Genomic DNA, 14,687 nt, shown 5'->3' with positions numbered 1-14,687 from the left:
TAACTAGCATTAGCGTAATGACTGGGAGTATATGGGTGTATACTAGCATGCTAGCTGATAGACTTGTCCATTGTTTACACAGGAATGGAAATGTGTATTTGGCGCTTTGGCTCACAGTAGAGGGATAAACATAAAACATACACATTACACACATTTGAGTGAGGCTGGTTTAAACAGGTAGCACAATTCTGATCCTTTTGCCACTAATTGGTCTTTTGACCAATCAGATCAGATATTTTGCCAATACCTGGGCTACCATAGTCGATGCTCCTATGCAGATGGACTTTCCTCCAGCCACAATCTGTCCCAGACCTGCCCTTCTAATAGACTTGTATTAGAACCATGTCATTGCAGCGTTAACTTGTCGGTTTTCAACAACCTGTCAGTATCTTTCGATTCACTACTGAGGTGTGGAATACTCTGACTGGCCTGATGCCCTGTTAGAATGGCGGAGGCTGTGGATCTGTTGGTAACCTCTTCCCCGTACAGACCCCTGGATCCTGCTGGATGTAATGGATTCATGGCCATCTCCCCAGCTCATTAGATATAATGGATTCATGGCCATCTCCCCAGCTCATTAGATATAATGGATTCATGGCCATCTCCCCAGACCATTAGATATAATGGATTCATGGCCATCTCCCCAGCCCGTTAGCTGTAATGGATTCATGGCCATCTCCCCAGTCCATTAGATGTAATGGATTCATGGCCATCTCCCCAGTCCATTAGATGTAATGGATTCATGGCCGTCTCCCCAGCCCATTAGATGTAATGGATTCATGGCCATCTCCCCAGACCATTAGATATAATGGATTCATGGCTGTCTCCCCAGCCCGGTAGCTGTAATGGATTCATGGCCAACTCCCCAGCCCGTTAGCTGTAATGGATTCATGGCCATCTCCCCAGCCCGTTAGATATAATGGATTCATGGCCAACTCCCCAGCCCGGTAGCTGTAATGGATTCATGGCCATCTCCCCAGCCCGTTAGCTGTAATGGATTCATGGCCAACTCCCCAGCCCGTTAGATGTAATGGATTCATGGCCATCTCCCCAGCCCGGTAGATATAATGGATTCATGGCCATCTCCCCAGTCCATTAGATATAATGGAGTCATGGCCATCTCCCCAGACCATTAGATGTAATGGATTCATGGCCATCTCCCCAGACCATTAGATGTAATGGATTCATGGCCATCTCCCCAGCCCGTTAGATGTAATGGATTCATGGCCATCTCCCCAGCCCATTAGATGTAATGGATTCATGGCCATCTCCCCAGACCATTAGATGTAATGGATTCATGGCCATCTCCCCAGACCATTAGATATAATGGATTCATGGCCATCTCCCCAGCCCATTAGATGTAATGGATTCATGGCCATCTCCCCAGCCCGTTAGATGTAATGGATTCATGGCCATCTCCCCAGCCCATTAGATGTAATGGATTCATGGCCATCTCCCCAGACCATTAGTTGTAATGGATTCACAGCCATCTCCCCAGCCCATTAGATGTAATGGATCCATGGCCATCTCCACAGCCCGTTAGATATAATGGATTCATGGCCAACTCCCCAGCCCGTTAGATGTAATGGATTCATGGCCATCTCCCCAGCCCGGTAGATATAATGGATTCATGGCCATCTCCCCAGTCCATTAGATATAATGGAGTCATGGCCATCTCCCCAGACCATTAGATGTAATGGATTCATGGCCATCTCCCCAGACCATTAGATGTAATGGATTCATGGCCATCTCCCCAGCCCGTTAGATGTAATGGATTCATGGCCATCTCCCCAGCCCATTAGATGTAATGGATTCATGGCCATCTCCCCAGACCATTAGATGTAATGGATTCATGGCCATCTCCCCAGACCATTAGATATAATGGATTCATGGCCATCTCCCCAGCCCATTAGATGTAATGGATTCATGGCCATCTCCCCAGCCCGTTAGATGTAATGGATTCATGGCCATCTCCCCAGCCCATTAGATGTAATGGATTCATGGCCATCTCCCCAGACCATTAGTTGTAATGGATTCACAGCCATCTCCCCAGCCCATTAGATGTAATGGATTCATGGCCATCTCCACAGCCCGTTAGATATAATGGATTCATGGCCATCTCCACAGCCCGTTAGATATAATGGATTCATGGCCATCTCCCCAGACCATTAGATGTAATGGATTCATGGCCATCTCCCCAGTCCATTAGTTGTAATGGATTCATGGCCGTCTCCACAGCCCGTTAGATGTAATGGATTCATGGCCATCTCCCCAGCCCATTAGATGTAATGGATTCATAGCCATCTCCCCAGACCATTAGTTGTAATGGATTCATGGCCATCTCCCCAGACCATTAGTTGTAATGGATTCATGGCCATCTCCCCAGACCATTAGATGTAATGGATTCATGGCCATCTCCCCAGCCCATTAGATGTAATGGATTCATGGCCATCTCCCCAGCCCATTAGATGTATACACTGTCTCGATGACCTTGCAGGGCCCCCTCTCTACATTAATATTACTTTGTGCAAAAGATTGTCCATTTCCAGCTTTGGCAGGATAAAAAGTAATCGGTACAGTATCGTCCTGTCATCCGAGCCGCGGTCCAATGTGACATTGGTACTAGTTCACTGGCCAGGCCTTGTAGAACGTCAGTACAGTGGCTCTATGTCACTTTAAGTAGCTCTAATAGCAGCAGAGTACTGTTGTAGGTTAATGGGAGTGTTACAGCTCTGGCTGGGGTCTTCCTCCCAAATGGCACCCTATGCCCTATATAGTGCACTACTTTTTTATCATGGCTCAAGCACTATGAATGGAATAGGGTGCCATTTGGGATGCGGACTTGTTCTGTTCTGTTCTTTGATTCTCTCCTCAAGAAAGACGCCATTTCTCACTCACACAGAAAATGTTGTATAATCTCAGCTGCAACTGACAGTCAGCCAGACTGGCACACAATACATATGAACAGGAGAGGAGAGGGGAGGGGAGGGGAGGGGGGGGGGGGAGGAGAGGAGAGGAAAGGAGAGGAGAGGAGAGGAGTGGAGAGGAGTTGTGAAATAATGTCAGGAATAAATCTGTCAGACGTTTCTAAAAGGAGATCTGGTTGAAGATGGAAGGGTTAATTCAAGATAGATGGATTCATGGCAACATAACTCTCTCAAGGTTTCTCCTCAGTCCCCTCCAGAGGTATCCAGTCAGCAGATATACTGTATATATTGTTGATAAGGTTATTAGTCATGCTAGATGTATCCAGTCAGCAGATATACTGTATCTATTGTTGATAAGGTTATTAGTCATGCTAGATGTATCCAGTCAGCAGATATACTGTATCTATTGTTGATAAGGTTATTAGTCATGTTAGATGTATCCAGTCAGCAGATATACTGTATCTATTGTTGATAAGGTTATTAGTCATGCTAGATGTATCCAGTCAGCAGATATACTGTATCTATTGTTGATAAGGTTATTAGTCATGCTAGATGTATCCAGTCAGCCGGGTACAGTGCATTCAGAAAGTATTCAGACCCCTTGACTTTTTCCACATTTTGTTACGTTACAGTCTTCTAAAATTGATTAAATAAATTTAAAAAATCCTCATCAATCTACACACAATACCCCATAATGACATCACAATACCCCATAATGACATCACAATAATCCATAATGACATTACAATACCCCATAATGACATCACAATACCCCATAATGACATCACAATACCCCATAATGACATCACAATACCCCAGAATGACATCACAATACCCCAGAATGACATCACAATACCCCATAATGACATCACAATACCCCATAATGCACAAAACACAAAACAAAATGAAATATCACATTTACATAAGTATTCAGACCTTTTACTCAGTTCTTTGACGAAGCACCTTTGGCATTGACTACAGCCTCGAGTCTCATTGGGTATGACGTACAAGTTTGGCACACCTGTATTTGGGGAGTTTCTCCCATTCTTCTCTGCAGATCCTCTTAAAGTCTGTCAGGTTGGATGGGGAGCGTCGCTGCACAGCTATTTTTAGGTCTTTCCAGAGATTGCGTCTCGGCCACTCATGGACATTCAGAGACATGTCCCTAAGCCACTCCTGCATTGTATTGGCTGTGTGCTTAGGGTCGTTGTCCTGTTGGAAGGTGAACCTTCGCTCCAGTCTGAGGTCCTGAGCGCTCAGGAGCAGGTTTTCATCAATGGATCTCTCTCTGTACTTTGCTCCATTCATCTTTCCCTCAATCCTGACTAGTCTCCCAGTCCCTGCCGCTGAAATACATCCCCACAGCATGATGCTGCCACCACCATGCTTCTCCGTAGGGATGGTGCCCGGTTTCCTCCAGACGTGAAGCTTGGCATTCAGGCCAAAGAGTTCAAGCTTGGTTTCATCAGAACAGAGAATCTTGTTTCTCATGGTCTGAGAGTCCTTTAGGTGCCTTTTGGCAAAACTCCAAGTGAGCTGTCATTAGGGCTGTGGCGGTCACGAAATGTCGTCAGCCGGTGATTGTCAAGCAAACAACTGTCGGTCTCACAGTAATTGACTGTTAATTAACATCAATACATGTAGCATCTCCTGGCTTCCACACACAGCCTACAAGCCACTAATGCAGACCTTAGGAACATCTACCTTTTAAAAAGTCTAATAAATCCATGTAATATAGCCTACACCTTCACAAGAAATCCATGTAATATAGCCTACACCGTCACAATAAATCCATGTAATATAGCCTACACCTTCACAATAAATCCATGTAATATAGCCTACACCTTCACAAGAAATCCATTATTTATTTTAGACAGGTCTAAAGAAACATGATATGAAGAAAATGTAGTTTATTTCAGAAGAAGAGAATAGCATACTCTGAGTTGTCCTTATGTTAGGTCCTGATCTGGCTATGCCAAATGGCTGTGGGCTACACTACCTCATTTAGCAGACAAGATTTGCTTAGGATTCCGTGGCATTATTTTATAGTATGAAGAATACAATTGAACAAAGTTGAATAAAATAGAAAGGATATTTTCTCCAAACGATTTGAGTATTGCACATGCGGATATTCTGTGTTGGTTAACGAAGAAATAGGTCCTCCTATATTCTTCATTTAGAGTTATTAATGTAACTTTAGTTGTTCTATAAACGTCGGGCTGACATGTTTAGATGTTTAATACATTGTAATGCTGCATGATGCGACTCTAATGATGATTTGAAAAAAGTTGCCTGAAAGCTCTGCTTTGTTTTGTTTTTTTGCTGCAGGCTGTGAACACACTTCATCAGTCTCTCATTCACAATTTGACAAGCACTGGATAATGCCTCGAATTTCTCGGCAGGATCCCCTTTGTGTGCCCGTAATGCACCCTAAATCCATGCCTTTTGTGGCCAGTGGCCGTTGTGCCCTTCTCCCTGAGTGCTGTGTGCTCCGAAGCACCTCTCGTTCACATGGCTCTCTATCATTTGATCGGGTCATTCTCACAGGCTACAAGTGAAGACAGACACATCGGGGACGCAACTCCGCTTGTCCTTATCCAATCCCGAGGTGCATATTGAAGATATTGGAAGAACTGTCCACATTTACTTTTCGTCAGCCAACAAGATGAGTAGGCCTAACGAACAGCAGAAGCCCTAGCCTATGTCAATCTACTATCCCCGTAGTGGAAAAGTTGACCTATTCTGTGTGAGAAATAAATATTCAAAACATAGTCTGGGTCAGTTGTGGGATGCGATAGATCCCAAATTAATACAACTACTAGCATCAACACAAAAACATTTTGGGCAGTGTGGCTGACACAACAGAATTTAATGTTTAGCTTAAAATGTTGATAAACTATTAGGATATTTTTTCACATTATAAGCGCAGCAATGCGCATACGTGTCGTGGAAATTTCCTGTATTACCAAATCATGAGAGAGCAAACCACACAAAAGTCAGAGTTATCATAAAGTCCCATCTTTAATTATATGAGCTTCACCATAGCCCTGTGACTCTCAGATCAATTCAGTGTCCATAAATGAATTCTCTGAGAGTGCTTACATAATGGCAACTGAGATCCTTTATAGCAAAGACACACATAGCCAGACAGCATTGGCTATAAATTATCATTCAGTTTGGTCTCCTAAACTAAGTTCCTATCTTGTTCTTGGTACCACTTAGAACCAAAACATTACCTCATCCAATGGCATATATCAATTGTAATTTTAGATACTCCCATCCCAAATACAATCCCTCCTGGACAAGCTCTCGGAGACAGTGAGCCTCCTAGGTCATATACTAAATCAAGATAAGGGCAACCTCAGAGGGGACATTCCCATAAGAAGACAAGCCTAACCTCTCCCCAATGGGAAAAGTAACTTTTCCCACATAAGCATACTTATGAAAATGAATAAAACATCTTATTTATAAATGTTACCTAAAGGATTCTGATTCTGTTACACGGCAGTAGGATATAAGCACAAATATTTCATTAGCAAGAAAACACCATTTACAAAAATGACCGCAAATGCGATTATGCATGTAATGATTTATTATAAAGGTGCATTTTTATGGTATAAATGAGCTTCCCCAAACTTGAAACTAAAACGCTGTTTATATCTGCCAGTTAGGCTCTACACCCCTTGTAAAGTGGATTAATGTGCTTCATTTTAAGAAGTTATTTGTCCACATTAGTTGTGATACAAACCTTATTAAAACATATAGGCCTATTGGCTAGGCTACATGAGGTGTGATACCAACCTTATTGAAACATACAGGCCTATTGGCTAGATGAGGTGTGATACAGACCTTATTAAAACATACAGGCCTATTTGCTAGATGAGGTGTGATACAGACCTTATTAAAACATACAGGCCTATTGGCTAGATGAGGTGTGATACAGACCTTATTAAAACATACAGGCCTATTGGCTACATGAGGTGTGATACCAACCTTATTAAAACATACAGGCCTATTGGCTAGGCTACATGAGGTGTGATACCAACCTTATTAAAACATATAGGCCTATGGACTAGGCTACATGAGGTGTGATACTAACCTTATTAAAACATATAGGCCTATGGACTAGGCTACATGAGGTGTGATACTAACCTTATTAAAACATATAGGCCTATGGACTAGGCTACATGAGGTGTGATACTAACCTTATTAAAACATATAGGCCTATGGACTAGGCTACATGAGGTGTGATACAGACCTTATTAAAACATACAGGCCTATTGGCTACATGAGGTGTGATACTAACCTTATTAAAACATACAGGCCTATTGGCTACATGAGGTGTGATACAGGATTATAAAAAGTTGAGAGAAAAAAAAGACACAGTTTCTTATGCTGGGCATCATTCACAAGTGATAGGCTAATATTGTCACCCGTCAGACTATTCTTGATTGAATCTTGTCTTTACATATACTAAATAATATATTGATGTGACATTAGTTTTGATTTAGAATGGACCATTATCATGCACCTGTATGGGAGCGGGTAAGGGGGGGGGACACATCACATCTATAGCGAATAGAGACTGGAGGATGCTTTTTCCGTGGTTCATTTTCATGCCAGCCAGGTAGGCTATACTCCTATGTAAAGAGAAGCAATGTGCTAAATATTAGGAAAGTTGAGAAATAAATATACTAGGTCTAGCCAATAGAAAGCCGATGGGATCCTCCTCTTTTTAATAGAAGCCATCACTCTGTTTTCTCACGCAATTGCATAGCCTATAGAAATGTTGCGCAACATGAGTTCATGGGCTCTCATTAAGTGTTTGATTAGATTTTCTATTACATTTGCATTGATGTCAGAGTGATTAGAGTGACAATAGATTGCAGAGTACCAGGCAGTTAGCTGGTAGGCAACTAATGACCATCAGCAGCATCAGAGCTTGAAGAAGCCTAATTACCGTGACTAAATGGTCACGTGGAATTTGACTGTCTTCGTGACCGCCCGGTGTGGCGGTAATACGGTCACCGCAACAGCCCTAATTCTCATGTTCCTTTAACTGAGGAGTGGCTTCTGTCTGGCCACTCGATCATAAAGGCCTGATTGATGGAGTGCTGCAGAGATGGTTGTCCTTCTGGAAGGTTCTCCCATCTCCACAGAGGAACTCTGGAGCTCTGTCAGAGTGACCATTGGGTTCTTGGTCATCTACCTGACCAAGGCCCTTCTCCCCCGATTGCTCAGTTTGGCCAATCGGACAGCTCTAGGAAGAATCTTGGTGGTTCTAAACTTCTTCCATTTAAGAATCATGGAGGCCACTGTGTTCTTGGGGACCTTCAAAGCTGCAGAATATTTGTTGGTACCCTTCCCTAGATCTGTGCCTCGACACAATCCTGTCTCAGAGCTCCACAGACAATTCCTTCGACCTCATGGCTTGGTTTTTGCTCTGACATGCACTGTCAACTGTGGGACCTTATATAGACAGGTGTGTGCCTTTCCAAATCATATCCAATCAATTGAATTTACCACAGGTGGACTCCAATCATTATGGGGTATTGTGATGTCATTATGGGGTATTGTGATGTCATTATGGGATATTGTGTGTGGATTTATGAGGATTTTTAACAGTTATTTAATTCATTATAGATTAATTCTGTAACGTAACAAAATGTGGAAAAAAGTCAAGGGGTCTGAATACTTTCCGAATGCCCTGTACATATTGTTGATAAGGGGACAACACTTCTAAAAGAAGACCAGTTCCACTGTTGACAGAATAACTTGCCTCATAGACAGCCCAGTTAAAGTGATACATCACTCCAAAAATCTATGTTTATTATTACATGTTTTCAAGACCTCTAAAATGTTTTTCTATATTTTGTTGGATGAGTCCATGATGTCCCACCTGTTGTAAATGCAGCTGTGTAACTAACTATGTCCTTGTGTTGTGTTTTGTTTTTCCAGCACGTTCCACCTACGGATCTGAGGTGATTCAGCCACTCCCATGATGAGGCTTTAGACAACGACGGAAGAGGGGGGGAAGATGAAGAAGAAGAATGTGGTCGCTTTCTGGTTCGTCTGATGACGTCATCCCCGAAGACTCCTCCCAGAGTCTCTGTGGCCCCGACCCACAGCAGAATGACCCCTGACCTCATCCTCAGTACAGCATAGTGCCTACCAAAAAAAAACGTTAGTAGAGAAGTCTTGTCTTTCCCCAAGTCTATCTTCGATCGATGCGATGTTTGTACAAAATATAACATTGAGAAGAAAAAGAAAGGAAGTGGAACAAAGGTTTGGCTTCGGCTGCAGGAAAATGGACCAGGGGGGATTTTATTCTCTGAAGCACAGGCCCTTTTTTTTGCCAACTCATGTTCTATAGGAAGGACGTTATCGACCACAAGACATTTCCATTTTCGGAAGAGAAGATCATTAATGCATGATTGTTTTCTCTTATAATCAATTGTAAACTTGTTTAAAAGATGGAACCACAAACAGACTCCAAATGGAGATGAAAATGAACCGATGAACAACGAGGGGCTACATTTTTAATACCTGTAGGGCTTAGCTACAACACAACCTATAAGCAGTTTTCTAGAAGATGTAGGATTTTTTTTGGCAGAATTGTTAAGTTTCTTCTTTCTTCAAACTGACTTAACCTTTTTAAAGTGTATACATTGTATGAACACTGACTGACAACAATGCGGAAGTGGATTGAACAACGAGATATTTTCTGTCTGACGGTGTACGGAAGAAAAAAAAAACAGTAAGATATATTAGTAAATGAAGTATATTACAAGCACAGTTTTAGCACCCGAGGGCAGAACAGTTGAAGAGCTATGCAATATATCTTTATGAAATGCACGAGTGTTACATAAAATTGCAAATAGCTTTTAATTTTTTTCGCTCCAGTCCAAGTATAGTGGTTTTGTACTGCTGGATCACAATGACAATCAGAACCTGTGACGTAGTGGTAACATGAACAAATAGGTGGGTGAACGCTGAATCGCCGTTTCGCGGTGAGTTAAAGTAACGCTCCTCCTCTCTATGCTTTCAACTCTCTTTATATTTTCCTGCATTAAAAAGGTGGGAGAAAACTCACGCGCACAAAACAACACAAAAAATATATATAAAAAGGCGCGTTGTTTTTTTTTTTTTATGTGCGCTTCCCGCTCCTCTAAATCACGGACCATAATGTGACCTAACTGTTCCGCAGTTAAAGGAAGGGCTCTGTTCTCTGTCTCATCACCCCTTCCGTTATGTTATGCTATGTTACCTTGTCCTGCCTGTCAACGTGATATAATGGCATTAACATCACTAAAGATAATAACGTGTTCAGTCTTTCATATGATAAGAGCATTTGGCTAGACTTTGATTAAATACATTTTCTGTTTGCTTCGATGTTTTAATGAATCTTCTATTTTTTGGGGGGGAAAGTTGTCATTGTTTCTCCTGGTATTTCTTGTCAACCTCGTGAGTAATAACATTTTACTTCCAACATTAACTTGAGCTTGAAATGAAACTTGCTAAAAGATGACAAAATGAACATGCCCCAATGTACACTCTAATTTAGATAGGAAAACTGTCCAGTCATTATCCATATCTGCATGGCTGCCTCAAGTCAATCTGCCCCCCAAAAAACTGTTATAGCTCACTCAAAACTAAATATCCTTTTTCAAACCAACCATACAATATTTAATCTGGGCTCTTGTTTCCTTCAAGTTTTTTTCAGTTAAAGCCAGCGTCCTGTCCAAAGGTCTTGTTAAAGATGCTGTTAATTCTCTGATGTTAAAAGGCCAATGTAAATGTATCTTCTGTGAGTTATCCATGCATTAACCCAGTTGTTATGCATGCATTAACATTATGACTAGGGAGTAAGATCTCACCAAGCCACACTACACTAAATCTCCCTGGACGGAAACCTATACTGTCTGTTAAAGACCAGATAGGGGGACATCATGTTGCAGTCCTACCCTGTAGCCATGCCAACCTAGTAGAAGTGGACAGTCATTTGAATGGAGACACGAGACAGTAGGTGGTTATCAACAGTGTCGCTCTTGATCCACAATTGAATTGATTTATCCTTGGGAGGTGCGTAATAACTAGCCCGAAGAGATGAGAATCCATTTAAGGAAGATGGAAGAGGGTCGAGTCACAAATGGTTCTCTAATCCCTTTAGAGTGCACTACTTTTGACCAGAGCACTGTGGGGATAGGAGATGAGAGGTAATCATTCCAGCCCTGTTTCTTCTGGTCAGTCTTCCGGTCGGTCTTCAGGTCGGTCTTTCAGGTCGGTCTTCAGGTCGGTCTTCAGGTCGGTCTTCAGGTCGGTCTTCCGGTCGGTCTTCAGGTCGGTCTTCAGGTCGGTCTTCAGGTCGGTCTACAGGTCGGTCGGTCTTCAGGTCGGTATTCAGGTCGGTCTTCAGGTCGGTCTTCAGGTCGGTCTTCCGGTCGGTCTTCAGGTCGGTCTTCAGGTCGGTCTTCAGGTCGGTCTTCAGGTCGGTCTTCCGGTCGGTCTTCAGGTCGGTCTTCAGGTCGGTCTTCAGGTCGGTCTTCCGGCCGGTCTTCCGGCCGGTCTTCAGGTCGGTCTTCCGGCCGGTCTTCAGGTCGGTCTTCAGGTCGGTCTTCAGGTCGGTCCTCCGGCCGGTCTTCAGGTCGGTTTTCAGGTCGGTCTTCAGGTCGGTCTTCAGGTCAGTCTTCAGGTCAGTCTTCAGGTCAGTCTTCAGGTCGGTCGTTAAGCCAGTCCGAGGTATAATAGCAACACTTAATTCCTCATCTCCAGCTCCCTTTACTGTCCTCATCTCCAGCTCCCTTTACTGTCCTCATCTCCAGCTCCCTTTACTGTCCTCATCTCCAGCTCCCTTTACTGTCCTCCTCTCCAGCTCCCTTTACTGTCCTCATCTCCAGCTCCCTTTACTGTCCTCATCTCCAGCTCCCTTTACTGTCCTCATCTCCAGCTCCCTTTACTGTCCTCATCTCCAGCTCCCTTTACTGTCCTCATCTCCAGCTCCCATTACTGTCCTCATCTCCAGCTCCCTTTACTGTCCTCATCTCCAGCTCCCATTACTGACCTCATCTCCAGCTCCCTTTACTGTCCTCATCTCCAGCTCCCTTTACTGTCCTCATCTCCAGCTCCCTTTACTGTCCTCATCTCTAGCTCCCTTTACTGTCCTCATCTCCAGCTCCCTTTACTGTCCTCATCTCCAGCTCCCATTACTGTCCTCATCTCCAGCTCCCTTTACTGTCCTCATCTCCAGCTCCCATTACTGTCCTCATCTCCAGCTCCCTTTACTGTCCTCATCTCCAGCTCCCTTTACTGTCCTCATCTCCAGCTCCCTTTACTGTCCTCATCTCCAGCTCCCTTTACTGTCCTCATCTCCAGATCCCTTTACTGTCCTCATCTCCAGATCCCTTTACTGTCCTCATCTCCAGCTCCATTTACTGTCCTCATCTCCAGCTCCCTTTACTGTCCTCATCTCCAGCTCCCTTTACTGACCTCATCTCCAGCTCCCTTTACTGTCCTCATCTCCAGCTCCCTTTACTGTCCTCATCTCCAGCTCCCTTTACTGTCCTCATCTCCAGCTCCCTTTACTGTCCTCATCTCCAGCTCCCTTTACTGTCCTCATCTCCAGCTCCCTTTACTGTCCTCATCTCCAGCTCCCTTTACTGTCCTCATCTCCAGCTCCCTTTATTGTCCTCATCTCCAGATCTCTTTACTGTCCTCATCTCCAGCTCCCTTTACTGTCCTCATCTCCAGCTCCCTTTACTGTCCTCATCTCCAGCTCCCTTTACTGTCCTCATCTCCAGATCCCTTTACTGTCCTCATCTCCAGCTCCCTTTACTGTCCTCATCTCCAGCTCCCTTTACTGACCTCATCTCCAGCTCCCTTTACTGTCCTCATCTCCAGCTCCCTTTACTGTCCTCATCTCCAGCTCCCTTTACTGTCCTCATCTCCAGCTCCCTTTACTGTCCTCATCTCCAGCTCCCTTTACTGTCCTCATCTCCAGCTCCCTTTATTGTCCTCATCTCCAGACCTCTTTACTGTCCTCATCTCCAGCTCCCTTTACTGTCCTCATCTCCAGCTCCCTTTACTGTCCTCATCTCCAGCTCCCTTTACTGTCCTCATCTCCAGATCCCTTTACTGACCTCATCTCCAGCTCCCTTTACTGTCCTCATCTCCCCTTTACTGTCCTCATCTCCCCTTTACTGTCCTCATCTCCAGCTCTCTTTACTGTCCTCATCTCCAGCTGCCTTTACTGTCCTCATCTCCCCTTTACTGTCCTCATCTCCCCTTTACTGTCCTCATCTCCAGCTCCCTTTACTGTCCTCATCTCCAGCTCCCTTTACTGTCCTCATCTCCCCTTTACTGTCCTCATCTCCAGATCCCTTTACTGTCCTCATCTCCAGATCCCATTACTGTCCTCATCTCCAGCTCTCTTTGCTGTCCTCATCTCCAGCTCCCGTTACTGTCCTCATCTCCCCGTTACTGTCCTCATCTCCCCTTTACTGTCCTCATCTCCAGATCCCTTTACTGTCCTTATCTCCAGCTCCATTTACTGTCCTCATCTCCAGCTCCTTTTACTGTCCTCATCTCCAGCTCCCTTTACTGTTCTCATCTCCAGCTCCGTTTACTGTCCTCATCTCCAGCTCCCTTTACTGTCCTCATCTCCAGCTCCCTTTATTGTCCTCATCTCCAGATCTCTTTACTGTCCTCATCTCCAGCTCCCGTTACTGTCCTCATCTCCAGCTCCCGTTACTGTCCTCATCTCCCCGTTACTGTCCTCATCTCCCCTTTACTGTCCTCATCTCCAGCTCCCTTTACTGTCCTCATCTCCAGCTCCCTTTACTGTTCTCATCTCCAGCTCCCTTTACCTTCCTCATCTCCAGCTCCCTTTACTGTCCTCATCTCCAGCTTAATTTTTGACGGAGAGAAAGAGAGAGAGGGGGATGGCGGAAGAGAAAGAAATAGAGAGACTGCTATCACACAATCCAGGAGGGCGAGAGAGGCTGCTGTAATTATAGAGCTGGTTGTATTAACAGTCTGTATTAGAGAGCTGGGTGTATTAACAGCCTGTATTAGAGAGCTGGGTGTTGAACAGTCTGTGTTAGAGAGCTGGTTGTATTAACAGCCTGTATCAGAGAGCTGGGTGTATTAACAGTCTGTGTTAGAGAGCTGGTTGTATTAACATCCTGTATCAGAGAGCTGGGTGTTGAACAGCCTGTATCAGAGAGCTGGTTGTATTAACAGTCTGTATCAGAGAGTTGGGTGTATTAACAGCCTGTATTAGAGAGCTGGTTGAATTAACAGTCTGTGTTGTAGAGCTGGTTGTATTAACAGTCTGTATTATAGAGCTGGTTGTATTAACAGTCTGTGTTGTAGAGCTGGTTGTATTAACAGTCTGTATTATAGAGCTGGGTGTATTAACAGTCTGTGTTGTAGAGCTGGTTGTATTAACAGTCTGTATTATAGAGCTGGTTGTATTAACAGTCTGTGTTAGAGAGCTGGGTGTATTAACAGTCTGTGTTAGAGAGCTGGTTGTATTAACAGCCTGTATCAGAGAGCTGGGTGTATTAACAGTCTGTGTTAGAGAGCTGGGTGTATTAACAGTCTGTGTTAGAGAGCTGGTTGTATTAACAGTCTGTATCAGAGAGATGGGTGTATTAACAGTCTGTATCAGAGAGCTGGTTGTATGAACAGAGAGCTGGTTGTATTAACAGTCTGTGTTAGAGAGCTGGTTGTATTAACAGTCTGTGTTGTAGAGCTGGTTGT

At 44.0% G+C, this 14,687-nt stretch overlaps 1 protein-coding gene across 1 annotated transcript in view; it reads left to right on the top strand.

Moving 5' to 3' along the window:
- The window catches only part of LOC110499813 (calcium and integrin-binding family member 2), a 46,044-nt gene extending 35,731 nt beyond the window's left edge, over window positions 1-10,313 (top strand). The window contains exon 6 of the mRNA XM_036964333.2: window positions 8,886-10,313. Coding sequence (XP_036820228.1) covers window positions 8,886-8,907 — 22 coding nt within the window. The 3' untranslated portion in view covers window positions 8,908-10,313. The remainder of the gene's footprint in view (window positions 1-8,885) is intronic.
- The last annotated feature ends 4,374 nt before the right edge of the window (window positions 10,314-14,687 follow it).

This window comes from Oncorhynchus mykiss, chromosome 26 (genome assembly GCF_057628025.1).
Source record: "Oncorhynchus mykiss isolate SJ-2025 chromosome 26, ASM5762802v1, whole genome shotgun sequence".
NCBI classification, from domain to species: Eukaryota; Metazoa; Chordata; class Actinopteri; order Salmoniformes; family Salmonidae; genus Oncorhynchus; species Oncorhynchus mykiss.
This window is presented reverse-complemented; position numbering and strand designations above follow the sequence as displayed.